Source organism: Neopsephotus bourkii, unplaced genomic scaffold (genome assembly GCF_033783945.1).
Source record: "Neopsephotus bourkii isolate Nb327-2 ecotype Australia unplaced genomic scaffold, CSIRO-AGI_Nbou_v1 NB_1792, whole genome shotgun sequence".
In the NCBI taxonomy this organism is placed as follows: domain Eukaryota; kingdom Metazoa; phylum Chordata; class Aves; order Psittaciformes; family Psittacidae; genus Neopsephotus; species Neopsephotus bourkii.
The window spans coordinates 11,419,175-11,434,629 of record NW_026902266.1 but is presented as its reverse complement, the minus strand read 5'-3'; the positions used below and the strand labels follow the sequence as shown (position 1 = coordinate 11,434,629).

At 38.9% G+C, this 15,455-nt stretch overlaps 1 protein-coding gene across 9 annotated transcripts in view; it reads left to right on the top strand.

Annotated features, from left to right (window-relative positions):
- DENND5A (DENN domain containing 5A) overlaps positions 1 to 14,882 on the top strand; it is a 71,766-nt gene extending 56,884 nt beyond the window's left edge. For 8 of the 9 annotated variants that reach the window (XM_061380434.1, XM_061380433.1, XM_061380436.1 and 5 more), the window contains 9 exons: positions 261 to 389; positions 4,645 to 4,766; positions 6,732 to 6,877; positions 7,444 to 7,562; positions 8,745 to 8,926; positions 9,797 to 9,879; positions 11,038 to 11,161; positions 12,160 to 12,328; positions 13,067 to 14,882. In XM_061380434.1, the coding sequence (XP_061236418.1) occupies positions 261 to 389; positions 4,645 to 4,766; positions 6,732 to 6,877; positions 7,444 to 7,562; positions 8,745 to 8,926; positions 9,797 to 9,879; positions 11,038 to 11,161; positions 12,160 to 12,328; positions 13,067 to 13,250 (1,258 nt within the window). In that variant the 3' untranslated portion in view covers positions 13,251 to 14,882. The remainder of the gene's footprint in view (positions 1 to 260; positions 390 to 4,644; positions 4,767 to 6,731; positions 6,878 to 7,443; positions 7,563 to 8,744; positions 8,927 to 9,796; positions 9,880 to 11,037; positions 11,162 to 12,159; positions 12,329 to 13,066) is intronic. The other variant, XM_061380432.1, reaches the window with a different exon arrangement.
- The last annotated feature ends 573 nt before the right edge of the window (positions 14,883 to 15,455 follow it).

Sequence of the window (15,455 nt, the reverse complement as noted above, 5' to 3'; positions counted from 1 at the left end):
ATTCTTAAATCATGTGAGGCAGTGGGCCTGCTTTAGAATTTTGTAAATAGGGCACTGCATTGCAGATATTTCCTTTTCGGGCTGTTACTCTTTTTGAGCTAGATCTGCGAGGAATTCAGATAGGGCTGAATGTTTAGGTGATCGTGTCTCTTTCTCCAGTAGTTTGCCTGATATTTTGGATTGATGGATAGCTTGATTCAAAAGGGCTGTCACACTTTGAAAATACTGGACAGTGTCTTTTGTTTGTTTTTTCCTCACAGGCATATCCAGAACATTAGTGAGATCAAAACAGATGTTGGGAAGGCCAGAGCCTGGGTTCGTCTCTCTATGGAAAAGAAGTTGCTCTCTAGGCACCTAAAACAGCTGCTTTCAGACCATGAACTCACAAAGTAAGACAATTTATCTTGGACAAATCTTTTAAAAAATAAAACCTGTTCAGTTGTTTAACTTCAGAAACTCAGAAGCACCTATTCATTCATCTGCTTAGCACTGTGCAAAAGCAATAGAACTAACTACCCTTTCAAGGGTGTCTCTGTACCTGTGTGTTTGGAATTATGATTCAGTGATGGCATTCTTCAGGTACAGAATCAGTTCTGTTGGACTGCCTGCAACTTTGAGATGAAATCTTAAAAAATTGCTAGGGATTAAATGAAAGAGGGCCCAAGTCCAGACGTCGCTACTTTGCTGAATCAAGCTTTTTATTTTGGCTCGCTTTCTGTAACTGTGGGATATTTTGTGTTCCTTGGTTTGTTTGTGTGGTTTTGCAGTGCATGGCAAAGTGCAGCTTAGGTCCTGGTGGCGGTTGGGTCATGGTATGGAAAGTGTAAAGGCACATCCACATTGGTTTTTGTGGTTCTGATCAGCGTGATTCAGACTGACTGTTCCTTAGCTTCTCACTTCTCTTGCCGAATCTGAGACATTCTTGTAACTCCTTTCACAGCCATATACTATACTGTAAATAAACCACACCAGAAGTTGATTTTAAGAAAGCAGATGAATAGGTGACTAGGAAGGCTGGTGATCAGTTCTTGAGTCTCATTCTGGGGCCATAAGCTTAAGATGAGATGTGGTAATCTTTTGAAATCTTCCATCTAAGTTTTTCAGAGCATGATTGTTCACATCTCTAGTTCAAACTGACGGTGTCTCAGGTTTGGTCATCATCCCCTGCACAGTAAAGGTTTTGCATTTATAGCCTGCTTAAGAACATAAAGTAAATTCTTTTCATAATAGTCAAATATTTGCTATTATGATCCATTTTTGGTTTTATTACTTCTCCTAAATATTTCAAAATATGTCACTTCCAATTCCTTGTACACAAAGTCATTAAAAAAAAACAACGAAAAGACGCAACCACTGAGACCCAAGACACTACTTAAAAGAGTAATTGTACTATGGGAAGAAAAGGGGACAGGTACATGAAGTATGAGGGGGAGGAAGATGTGAAAACTGAAGACATGAACCTGTGGAGTTCCAAACACCACTGTCTTAAACTCTGTCTGAAGTACTCTGTGCTAGCGTTTCTTATAAGTATTCAAAGGACAAAACGAGAAATGCTCAGTGCAAGGACCTGTGTACATGATGTCCAGAGCACATGCACATTATACTATCTTTATAAACATAATTATTTTGTACATAGTTGCATAAATCAGAGTACAAGCCGTGTTTAATACTATTTTTTTAGGAGTAAAGATTTGAGATTTATTTAGTATAAGCTGTGCAGGAAAAAAAAGTGTGCCGAGAAGGTTGAATATACTGGTTACAAAAGGTTCCCGTGCATGGGCCCTAGTAGTTGTCACTAGCTTTATTTGAAGACTTCTTTCTAGAGACAGTTTAACCTATGCTGTCTACTCTTCATTTCCTCTCTTCCCAGTCACGTTCCCTTCCAAGAAATGTCTTCCCCCCAAATGCCCCCAAGCCCCAATTGCTAATTATTTGAGATTTGCCTTGTATTGAATTATTTTGAACATTCTGATGAAGCTGTGGCCTTCAAACTGTGAGTAAAGAAAACCTGAAAGACAGTCAGGACACCTGATAAATCTACTTGTATCTCTAAATTAAGGGTAGCCTTCTTCAGTCAGGTCAGCAGTCCAGATTGGTTAAATTAGCTGTGCTTTCCCCACGTAGAACAAGTGCTGTGAGAGGACTTAGCGCATATTCTCCTCCTCCCCTCCCTCTCCCCCTCCCCCCCCCCCCAAGCATTAAAATCCCAGCTCTATCAGACATTCTAATTTTCTAGAGTAGACTGAGACAGTTGCAAAAATATGTTTAAAATGAAAGTGACAAGTGAAGGAGCAACTTGTATAGAAATGACATCAGTTCTTTGCAATCCTGTGTGCCTTGTGCTACATATTTAGATACCCTACTTAAAAGTGTTCTGTGCAGCATGGATTTAAAATGTGCTCCATTTGGTTTTAGAAGAAGCAGTGCCAAGTGCAGTGAGGTACTAAAAGTAATTGTGCAACTGCTGACATTTTACAGTTAATATGATTGTATTTGAAGCAACTATTAGATATTTTAATTAACTCATTTGCTTTGCTTGGCATTTGCTAAAAATATACAAAACCTGAAACGTTTGGTTTCTTTCTAGTCTGCAAAGGGACTAGAGTTAGGGAACAGAAGGAAGTCACATTGCTTCACTCCTCAAACACCATTGTGTGCCCAGGTAAACTGGGAAATCTTACACTCTGAGAAGGCAGGGCAGCACATACCCTTGTAGGCAGGCTGTCCAAACAGGCTGGTTCAGATTGCTCAAATGAAACATGGACACGATCACCCACGAGACTTTTGTGGGTGTCCTGAGTTCAGCAGTAGCAGTAACTTTTCTCCTTCCTAGTAGCTGGTGCAGCGCTGTGTTTTCGACTTTCAGCCTGGAACAGCGCTGATAACACCGATGTTTTTAGTTGTTGCTCAGTAATGTTTACTCTGACCAAGGACTTTGTGAGTCTCATGCTCTGCCAGGGAGGAGGAGAAGCTGAGAGGAAGCAGGGACAGGACACCTGACCCAAACTAGCCAAAGAGGTATTCCATACCACAGCACATCATGCCCACTACATAAACCGGGGGAAGTTATCTGGAAGGGCTAGATCACTCGGTCGGGCTGGGTATCAGTCGGCAGGTGGTGAGCGGTTGTATTCTCTTCCCTTGTTATTTCCCTTATCATTATTATTATTGGTGGTAGCAGCCTGTGGGTGTTACATTCTTTTGATTCTGCTCCCCATCCCTCCAGGAGTGGGGGAGGAAGGGGGGTGGGGGTGTGTGGAGTGAGTGAGCGACTGCGTGATTCTGGGTTTCCGGCTGGGCTTAAACCACGACAGTGGGATTGCTACTCCTGTGACTACAAGCAGGTTATGCTGATTGAAGGCTCAGTATCTTTATTTCCTTTGAACATTTCCTGTCAATCTCTCATGTTACATTTGTTATACAAGTGAGAATATGTGTGTGTGTTGATCATAATTGATCTGCTTTGCAAATTTCTGGCTTGTGAGTCACTTGCTGACTTTTTTTGTAATTGATGTCTGAAATTGAGGGGAGTTGTCAGGATGCCCTCCTGGCAGGAAGAACCTGGACACAGCTGTGTCAGCATTTCGTGCATTCACACCATTTTGAATATTCCTCTAGCATCAGTCAGATTTTGATACATCTTGGAATGCTCTTTTATGATTATTCACCAACACTGGTATTATTTTTTATTTGTTGCATGATTAACAAAGATAGTGGTGATTGCTATGTACAAGTGAGTAACTTAAGAGTATTTTTGAGTCAAAATTTTGCACTTAAAAAGCTTGAGGTTGTAAATTCATTTCAGGGTTTCTCTCTTGCAAATTATTCAGTGTTAAAATCTCTAATGTGTTTGAGTAATTTCAATAAGTTTAAAAGATTGTTTCCATTAACAGTGCATCCTTCTGCATAGGTATTAGTGTCTCTGTTAGTAGAGAAGACTACTGAGCTACGTCTTTTGATATTTCCACTTAAAAGAAGTTGCACTTCCGTTCAGTGTTGCAGTCAGAGGAAAGTGTTTTCAACTCAGTAAAAGGGAACAGTAAGACTTTAAGCCTTTAAGAGGGACTTTAGACATGCGAGACTTTGCATGTCTGTGATTTTGTTCATCAGGAGCTGTGTACTGTCAGCACTGAAGCTATTCCCTGGATTTTGTGCCGGTTGTTGTAGGCCTTGGTTATCACCTATAGTCCCAGAGTTTGCCCTAGTGTCCTTTGAAAACAGTCTTCTGACTGTCTTATGTCATGTGCTGGTGGACTCTCCCATGGCACAATCTGCTGGGAAGTAACTTATGAGGATTCCCTTACTTCAGTTCTGTCATTTTACATTGCCAAAAATTAGTCAGAGAATACAAAATTACTTTTTCCATCTTAGGGTGTTGGGTGGGAGAAGAACCTTAGACCACTCCAAACTTTGATTTCAGAGGGTGAAAATGGTGTGGACTATTGGACTGATGCACTTGGGAGACTTCAGACTTTCAGAATGTCAGCATACCTTGGCACATTAAATACTGTTGGCCCTACCAGAATCACTTGTCATTTGTAATTGCTTGCCCATTCTTCATAGTTTACTTAATAAATAAGCACAGTAGAAACATTTCACTGAAAGTATCGTTACTATAACAGATCATTTGTTTTGCTTTGTCAGAAAACTCTACAAGCGTTATGCATTCCTCCGCTGTGATGATGAGAAAGAACAATTCTTGTATCATCTCCTGTCATTCAATGCTGTTGATTACTTCTGTTTTACCAATGTTTTCACAACAATCTGTAAGTATTTGCTTTCCCTGGAACTCTAATTTCCAGATTTGGTTGATTCCTTATCCAAAATTCTAAATGGCTCTGAGCCAACATGCCTTGATGTATTTGTTTGTCTTTTCCTGGCATGCATCTGAGTGTGCTGTAACACTGTTTCTGTGATCTTCTCTGGTGGGCAGTAGTGTCTCTGTTTGTGTCACTAAAGGCTTTTGTTTATAACCTTATAGAATAAGCAGCTTTAATCCTTTTAAGTGTGGGAGAGTTCTCAACAGCAAATTTTGTGGGCTTGTTTCCATGATGCTAAATGAGAACCGTATGGATTGCTCGTTATCAATGTAAGAATATTAACACCTACTCGGAATTAAAAAAAAACAAAAAAAATCTTTCCCCTTTCATGCTCAGCCTACTTTGCCATATTCCTGTCTCTCAGTTTCAGGTATGAAATGTGAAATGCCCACTGAGGGCTGCATCAGAACTCTGTAATGCACTGAAGTGCTTGTTTTGCTTTCTTTTCTTTCTTTTTTAAAAAATAGATGCCCTAGAGAAACTTTTAACCTGTTGTTGCTGATGTTTAAGCATATTACAGAGTCCTCATGCATTTGTGTACCTGCTGCCACAGGACCTCACTAGTAGGGAAGAATAAGGAAAGACTTTAGCAAGGCTCATAAACTGGGGATGGGGGAGTGTGAAAGGACCCCTGTGGCCCCATGTTAGGAGCTACCCTTGATGGTATGTTATGTTATGACCTATATTTATGTGTTTGAAAGACAAAGTAAGCAAACATCTAAAATGTATGTAAAATGATTCAAAGCAGAATATGTTTTGGTGGTCGTGTGGGCAAGTTCTGAACAATGCTAAAACCTAGTCTGCTGCATAAAGTTAAATTGTCACTTACTTTAAGACTATCAGCACAGAAAATAAAAAGGGAAACATTGATTAATTCTTAAATGCTATGAGCATCAAGCTTTTTAGAAAATCCAACCACCAAATAGTTTCTTGAGGGCTCTGACAGCTGAGGAGACATTGAGAAAGAAATATTAAATGCCTCAACTGAAAAGCTCTAACTGCAATCCATTTATGCACTATAAAAGGGCAGATTGCCAAGAAACACAATGACCATTCAGATAATTGGATTTTGTTATAAAAGTTTGGTTAATAGGAGGCTGTGAATGAGATGCTAGGCAATTGAAGAGCATGTGCATTTCCTCAGGAGCAGATGCCCCCTGAGTTAGAGAAGGGGCTGTAACTCAGGTGATAACTATGTTGAATTAGTCACTGGTAAACCAGGGGACCAGGAAGTGTTTGAGCAAGTCTGGTGCCAGTTAAAGGGGAAAAAGCTGTTTATTCTTTTTAGAATCAAGAAGTCTTACGGACAGCATAATTAAGAGCAATATGGTACAGAGAAACTTTCAGCATTATAAACTATTTTCACTGAATTTGTTCAGCCACAGTAGTGAATGCTGGTGCAAGAAAGCCCTGCAAACACAGGCTTTGGTTAGTAATTGAGTGGGGATCGGTGTTAGCTGTGTACTGTGTGTACATGCACAAACAAAAGCAGGCAGTTAGGAGCTGAGTATTGAGTTGCATGCTGAGCTGCAATGTAGTCCTAGATACATGAATATTCTGTCTTTGCTTTCTAATCTGGGGACGAGTAACGATCTTCATGATACGTTTTGAGGCTGGTAAATGAAAAATTACTTTACTTACATGAAGGCATTATGCCATCCATACTTCTTTTTCCAGTTGATAGTGTTTTGCTGTGAGCTCTGCTTCTTAATGACTGCTGTATGTACATTTCCTGATTGTCAATCAGTGCTTAGTATGCAGGTGTTAGCATGATTAAATAGCAACTCTGATGTTTTAACATTTCATGGTACTGCAGTATCATTTTGACTTACCTTTCCCTGCCTCTCTTCATTAAAGAGGTTACGTAACTATCTTTCATTTCTGAAGTGTAATTTCTTCTTGCCTTTGCAGTGATACCATACCATATATTGATTGTTCCTAGCAAGAAACTTGGTGGCTCAATGTTTACAGCCAATCCTTGGATCTGTATCTCGGGAGAACTGGGTGAAACAGGAGTCCTGCAGATTCCCAGGAATATATTAGAAATGACTTTTGAGGTTTGTATTGCTTGAAACAAAAAAATGCTTTGGATGTTCTGTTTGTTCAGTTTCAAATTCCCCATTTGCTCTAGCATCTTGCTATACATTTCATATCATTAGTCTGTGTGGTTAATCACAAATGTTTCCTGTGCCTGTACATAACAAATTTAATCTGTATTTAATAACATGTGGAACAAAATGACTGACAAAACCCTTAGTGCAAATATAAAGACTGTCTTTATATTACAACTTTGTGCTGTTATGGTGGGAGGTATCATATCCTCTTCTGTTGGAAGCAAAGTTATTCTGCACTGATTTTTGTGTGTGTGCATGCATTGGGTAAAATTTAATTGAAAAATCTAGTTCAGTTGTGTTGTTTCTGATGATGAAAATAGCATTTAACAAAGAAAAGTAAAAAAAACCAAACAAGGCAACCTGTACCTAAAAAGTCCAGAATCAATCATGTGGTCAGAAAAAGGGAACCACATTTCTGATTTCCTGTCTGAGCATGTTCTTTAATAGTTTATGTCTCCAACGTGCTGCTCTTTCAGTTTGCACTGACAAATTCTTTGCTTAATTTGCAGTGCCAGAACCTGGGAAAACTGACCACAGTGCAAATAGGACATGATAATTCAGGGCTGTATGCCAAGTGGCTAGTGGAATATGTTATGGTCAGAAATGAAATAACAGGGCATACTTACAAGTAAGTATCATCCTGAAATTTCATATTGGGTAAGTAGATTTTCTGCGGGGAGCTGGCACAGTAGCGCTTGTTTGATTAGAAAGGTCTTATCTCCTGGGACTTTGTATCTATAGTTGCTGCTGCCTGAAGGCATAGAAAGGTCATTTGGCTTTTGGCATTAAACAAGTTGTGATTCTTATAAAATTAAGCAGAGTTTTCAGTTTGCAGATGCTCATGTCTAGCCTTAAAACAGTGGTGGAGAAGCTGAGTTGAGTGTTGCACATCTTAAAAATAATATCCCTCGAACCCAAGGAAGAAACAGCAAGTTAGAGCTTGCAGCTCATCAAATATGGGTGGTATTTTATAGTAAGGCTGAGTGCTCTAGGTGTTACAGAGAAACCTTTGGACACACTCTGGGACACAGGGGCTTACAACTGTTGGAAACCTGTGTTTGCATAGTGAAAGTAAAGGAACGAGATTTACAGTAAAAATTAAATTAGGTACAGCATAGTTTGATGCCCTGTCCTTTGTCAGAGAAACTGTCAGGCTCATGTTGATGACAAACTAGTGAGTTAAGTCCACTCAGTTTTCCATGTCAGCTTGTTTGTAATTAAATGAAGAGATTCTAGGCAAAATTCTAGTTTTGGATGTTATTCAGTTTTCTGGTTAATCTAATTAAACTGGCATCAACATAGATTTGTAGAAGGTGATGATAAGCAAGTGAGCATGTGTTTTCTGTGTCTAATTTAATATCCCAGTTTCAATAGATGTATAGGTGTTTTGGCCTTTCAGTACATGTTTGGGGTTTTTTTGTTTTGTGTCTGGCCTGCTGTGTAATCAATGAAAGCATAGGAGTGTTTCACCACCCTTTTATAGTGTGTGGTGGGTCTTCCCCTTTTACCTCTTTTTCCTCTGCAGCCCTCAAATCACATACTACATACAGGACAAGACAAAATCCACCACTCTGCTTTGCAAATAATTCAGTGCAACATTTAGTACAAACTTGAAACTGAAAAACTGGTTTATTTTTTATGCTTCTGCTGGCAAAAGCCAAATCCAAGTTTTTGTTGATAGATGAATGGTGTATTTCTAATAACTATACTAGCAGAATTTGGGATTTATGCAGCTGCAGTTGAAAGTCTTTGTCATGGGATTGAATCTGGGATGTAGGACTTGATACACGTATCTCCTTTATGTTTTTAGGTTTCCCTGTGGAAGATGGCTTGGAAAAGGAATGGATGATGGCAGCTTAGAGAGGATCCTGGTGGGAGAGCTGCTGACTTCCCACACTGAGGTTGATGAGCGGCAGTGCCGTACCCCTCCTTTGCAGCAGTCACCAAGCATGATCAGAAGATTTGTCACTATATCACCAAACAGTAAGCCCAGTGAGTGGTGGAGGTTGTCTTGTCTTGTACTGTCTGCGTCATTACCTGAGGAGAGATGCTTGTAAACAGAACTATAGTTTCCTTGTATTTTAGAACTGTAGCTTGGAGAGAACCTGGGAAACTTACTTAGCCCAAACCCCTGCTCAAAGTCCAGCTAATTTCTGAGTTACAATCCTGAGCAAGCTGTTCTGTCTAATCAAGTTCTGAAGGTCCCCAAGGATGGAAGATGTCTCTGGACTTCAGGTTCAGTGCTTAGCAGCCCTAGTTGTGTTTTTTGTATTCTTGCCCTTCATCTGTGGAATGAATGCTATAGAGGAAGGTAGAAATTTGCTGTCCTGTCTTTACCTGTCCTTCATGGACAAAAAGCTTGCTAGTGGTTTCTATTAATGGACTTCAGTTTTCTATTGAAATTGTTGTTCTGGGCTGTCTTGTTCCTAATAAATTAGGAACAGGTGGTTACTATTTTCCCAAGCATGGCTGGGTTTACAGTGAAGCTATCACAGGAATTATTTCTAGAACATCCAAGTTTTGTGGTCCTAATCAAAGCACAGCTCCTTTTCTTAGCTTTGAGCCCTGGTCTGAAATTTCATTTAATATGTAAAAACCCTTTCCACCTGTTGTTGTGTTGAAACACCACAGTGTTAGTTTTGGTATAAACGCAAACCATCTCAATTTCTATCTCCTCCACAGTAAGTAAAAGTAGAAGTAGATTTCTATTACCCATAGTCCAGCACCTTTTCACTCATAGCATAAGTTATGCTGGTTTGTGCTCCTCTTCTTTTTTCTATTGTATTCCCCACTCCTTGTGAAGAGGTACGATTTCTAAAGTTGTTACAGAGTGGTGACTGGATATATTTTTGTATTTTGCAGAGTTAAATACTGGTCAGATACAAGAAGCTATTGGTGAAGCTGTAAACGGTATTGTTAAGCATTTCCACAAGCCAGAGAAGGAGGTAAGGAGGAGTTGTTTGTGTAGTGGCACTCCTGTCTTAACCCTTATTAGTAACACTAACATTCTGTTAATTTCAATGTTAACATTCTGGTATTGGAAATAGTGTTCTACGTTAATTCTGCTAAGGATTCTACCCATACCACTGTCAACAGTGTGGCCTCCTGTTCGGTTTGTTCCAGGTTAACTGAGATTTTACATCTGCATCGAGTACTGAGTAGGGTTTTTTATGCCTGTTTTGCATTACCTGTGCTACTTAAAACATGAAAACCCATAGGGCACTTTAAAATGAACAAACAAGATGCACACCCAAACACCTACCCACACACAGACCCTGCCCAGCAAGTGAAACAGAAGTGCTCTCAAAGACTCAGGTACACTTCTACATTGTACATACAATCATCATAACAGAAACTGTGGTTATTTCCTGAAACAAGCTTAAGCAGCATGCTGCTGTTAAACCATCACAATCCAGCCCTTCTGAGCCAGAGTGGTCAGAGCAGTGCTGGCTCCTGTATGGATATCTCTTGAAAGTCATTAATTTTATTAAAAATAGGTCCTCCCATTCCTTCTGCACCAATCTGCTTGAAGTTCAGTGTTGCATGGCAAATTCACATACAGTGTGATTGTGGTTGATAATCCTATTTACACAGTAATCTGAAGTGTCATGCACTGGGTTTGCAAAATACAATTTACCATCATGTTCTAAGGATTTTTTTTCCTGAGGTTTAAAAATTTCATGAAATGTTTTTGTTGATAAGCAAACACTCTGAGGCACCTGCTGCAATAGACTTGTGAACTTTATTACTGAAGAGGAAAATAGTTTCTTAATTTTCTGTGCAGTGGTCATTATTATACGTAAAACCTGCTCAAAACCTGATCTTTATCTTCACCTTTTCATGGCTTCATTTGATAATGATGATGAGACCCTGAGACTGCTTTCTTCAGCCTCCTTCTTAGAGAGGTCACCACATTTTTGAATGCTCCGGACTTGTGAGAGCTGGGCCATCCTCTCTGGGGCCACTGTTTGACAGTAGACTGTAACTTTGGGCATCTCTTTGTTTAAAAACTGGCTTCAGTAATAGATGCATGACACACTTTTATGTCCCAGACTTCCAAACTGAGATAGTAAGTGTGTGTGCTTCATGTGTGTGCTTGACAGAGAGGCAGTCTGACATTGTTGCTGTGTGGAGAAAGTGGACTTGTTTCAGCTCTTGAGCAAGTGTTTCAACATGGATTTAAATCACCAAGACTCTTCAAAAATGTCTTTATTTGGGACTTTTTAGGTAAGTGGGAGAAAAGACATACCACAGCCTGTTTGTGTCTTTAAAATATATCCATCCTTGTTCCTTATTCCAGGTGAAAACAGCATACTTAGCTGCATCTGTGCAGCTGAATTGCCATAAGAGCTCTTACTTCCTTGTACTTTTGAGAGAAAGAGCATCCCTTTGCCATAGTTGATGCTGTGCTTAATACAGTAACTAGGCTTTATCCTTCTAGTAGTAATAGTGTAAAAAAAACTTAGTGAGGAAGAATTATTTAAATAAGGTGGTGAATGGACATAGGATAACCTTGTTATTAATTGAGCATAGTGGAAGCAATAAATCAACTTCTAAGAGGTTGAGTTGCCTTATAAAGCACAACAGGTGTATCTAGTGCTCTTGGTACTTAATGAATGTTGTAATAAAGGGTTATAACATACATTTTTCACACAGTGGTCTATATCCTTTGGCATAGAGCTGAGTAAATCAACTGAGTATACAAGTGCCTTTTAGGAAAGGAATTTCCTAATAGCGTTTCTGTGTTTTGAGTAGGTACTTTGACATCACTCTTCTCCTTATATCATCATTTTACTGTAGCATCTCAAAACTCAGTAGATAGGAGAACCTCTTTAGCACTGTTCAGAGGGAGGAAGTAGAATCTCAGTTTTACACATGGAGAACACGTAACTGGATCATATGGAAAGAAACAGTGGCTAAACATAATCATTCAGGAAATTCATGGATGGGCTTTGAATCTAGGCCTTTGAACTCTTAACTGTGCCCTCCATGATACAGACACTCATGCTGATTTGCCAGTGGTCTAATATGAGCTATCAGATAGCTCATATGGATTTGTAAGCATGCTTATGGGGAAAGTGAGGTGGTATTAAATTTAATCATCTAAATTTCAAGGTCATAGTGCCTGATTATTTTATTCCAAGCACAGCAGAATCATATTTCAGTTATTTTAGGTCTGCTATATACACTGATAAAACTTCAGTATCTCCCACCATTCTTTTAAGAAAAAGCACAAACATACTATGAGACCCTTGAGCAGAGTGAGATGGTTCCAGAAGAGAACTGGCAGACAAGGGCCAGGAATTTCTGTCGCTTTATCACTGCTATCAACAACACCCCTAGAAACATTGGGAAGGATGGCAAGTTTCAGATGCTGGTGTGTCTTGGAGCCAGGTATAAAAAAACCTTCTCTATTATTATTGTTGTTTTTATTATAGATGCTTTACTAAAATTAGAATGTTGCATATTAATAAGATAAAGCCACACAACTGCTGGGTTGTGCAGTTGGCTATTACTTATACGGTTCTTTGGTATAACTATGGAAGAATCAAGTGAACCATATCCTGACCTGTTGGGCATGTGAAGTGTGGGTAATCTGACATATAAAACTGAGTATCCCAAAGAGCTGAGCAGCTGAATCAGGAGAGGAAGGTAGTAGGCTGGTGTGAATAGTCTTGCCTTCATTTCATTTACAGCTAGCAAGGTCATAAGGTAGACACAGAAAACCATCCATCAGTGAGGCCTCTCCTGTTAATGGCTGGGTGAACTCCCCACGTTCCACCTACTGCCTATTGTAGGAGGTGGGTAGGAGGGAAGCTGGGACCATCTAGAAGCCTCTTCACACAAAGGCAATGGAGCAGGCTAGTGACTTAGGGCCTGCTGGGGACTTCCAGGCCTCCTGGGAAGCACCTTTTAATGTGAGGGGTGGAAAGTCTAGAAACATGTCTGTCGCAGATGCTTCCTGTTTAAACTAGTTCCACAGACAGTATTTCCCCTTCCCTGTCTTATAAAAATATGCAGAGAAGGTAGTAGGTCTGTTTAGAAGGCAAAGAATAAGAATCACTTCAGTGAAAACATGAAATTAACTTGGCTTTATTTTTGTTTCCAAATTGCAAATTGCCACTTTGTCAGAGACCACCTTTTGCATCACTGGATCGCCCTGCTTGCAGACTGCCCGATTACAGCACAGATGTACGAAGACATAGCACTGATAAAGGATCATACTCTTGTGAATTCTTTGATTCGAGTGCTGCAGACCTTGCAGGAGTTTAACATTACGCTGGAGGCATCTCTTGTCAAAGGAATCGATATTTGACCTCTTGTCCCACAGGAACAAACTATCTTTAAAAACAAACAAACAAACAAACAAAAAAGCAACAAGGAGTGAATCTCGTTAGTATGCAAAAGTTCTGTCTTGCCAGTACATTGTATTGTGGACTTGTTCATGGCCCTAAAACGCAACTTTGACTTTTCTTGAAGGAAACTCCAAAAATAGTACAGGCACATGGATAGAAGCTGTAAACTCAATGTAAAAAAGAGGATTTTGGTATAAATCTATTTTAGAGTTTATTTGCTGATTTGCTTTTTACACACTTTCATGTGAAAGAGATAGAGATGAGTATTGTGCAGCTTATTTTAAAGCTGCAGTATTTCCTTGCCATAGAAAATGTGCAGTGAGCCTTTCAGCCTTCTGTGAACTTGCCTTCAGATATGCTGTATGTCATAGATCCCAAGGTATACACTTCATTTCTGCTGAGAAGGTCATTCTATAGTTTTTAAACTAATATTTTATATATTAACATTATTACCGATGTTTGATTTTTAACGTATTGGGTCGTGTTCTGCTGCAAGGGAACTACAAATCTGATGCGTGCTTTTTTTAATAGCTCCAAAGCACTGATTTGTCAACAGATCTTTTTTCTTTTCATTTATTTTTGTTGTCAGTATTATTTTTAGTGAAATCCAGGAGACTGAACCATGAAAGGTGCAGAGATCAAAGTAATATTTTTCATATTGGTACGTAATTGCACAGATGAAATTAAGCGTGTTTTTTAACTGATGTTTTTTATTTATTTAACCTATCATTGTGTTTTGTAAGTTTGTCTTTAAAAAAACCCAAACAACTTCTATGATACAACTAGCTGTGTTATGTTGCAATTCTGGATTTACAGTGCAGCCCACTTAAATGAAAAACCTGGAATAATCATTCATATACAAAAATGTTTCACTTGAACCAGCCTTTTGAAGTTTGGTATATAGTTGCTGCTGGTAATTCTCTTAACTGCTAATAAAGATGGACATAAGTTCCCCAAATGTCAGATGACTAAATAAACATGTTTATTCCCCCCATGAAATAATAATGGTATACTTTACTAACACATATAATATCTTAATTTTTCTGAAAAGACAATGAGTGGTAAGGTTTTTTCTTTTCCTTTTCAATGAATATGTCTTGGGTCCTATTGTCATAGTCTGCTTCATTTGGGATGCTTTTGTTTTTAGCAGAGAAAGCTTTAGTCCACTTCTACAATAAAACACAAACATTCTGAAAGCTTAATTTATTGGAGATCTGGAACTTGGCAAATGCCTAAAGGCATCTCTGTTCATTTGGATCCTCTGATAAAAATCTCTTTGAAATGAATATGTGACTTAAGAACAGGCTGATTTATCAGCATTGCAAATTACTGTACAGAAATTCAGGGCTATGTATTTAAGGGGTCTCCACTGTATAAACTTATCTCAGTATTGTCTCTGTTTTGAGAAGCAGAATCCAAGTGTTTTAGCTCATACAATGTTGTAGCACCTTTTCTTTACCTACATCCTAGTCACATCTTGTGATAGTTTTATTTCCATAATTTATAAGTATAGAACATGTATTAAATTTTTGGCTATTTTTACTTTTGTCTTATTTATTTCATTATTAAACTAAGAAGTTCCTTTGTCACTACTTATCAGAGCAAGATTCCTTTTTTAATATCAAAGTAGCACTGGGAAGATACAAAGGCAACGTCTGAGTCACTCCTCGTGCCGGGTGGGCATGAATTCTTCCACAGTCTGGAGCTTACAGCAGTACTTCACAGAAGTATTTTGTGTGTGCAGGTTTGGGTTTTGGAGGATTTTCCAGCTTTGGAAGGGCAAAAATAAAACAGATGTCCTTTATTCTAAGAATTTCATGTATTTGACTTAATATGTTGGGATAATCTTTATATGGCTGCCCCAGATTGCTTGTTTGTGTATTAAAAATGACAGTGCTTCCAGCTATATTTAAAACACCTTTAGTAGGCCTGTGTATTTCAGAGAGAATATGTCTAAGTAAGAAAGGAGGATTGGATTAATTTTGACCTTAACGGATTAGTTGATCCTGTTAAAACCAAATCTACCGTGGTATTAAGTATGGATTAATTTTCTCTTGCACAAGGTAGTTAACCCTGAATTCCTGAATTAAGGTGTTGGGTTTGTTTTGTTTTGGTTTTCCTCTTTTCTTTGCACATGTTCACCTAGTGTGGTGTGATACCATTGG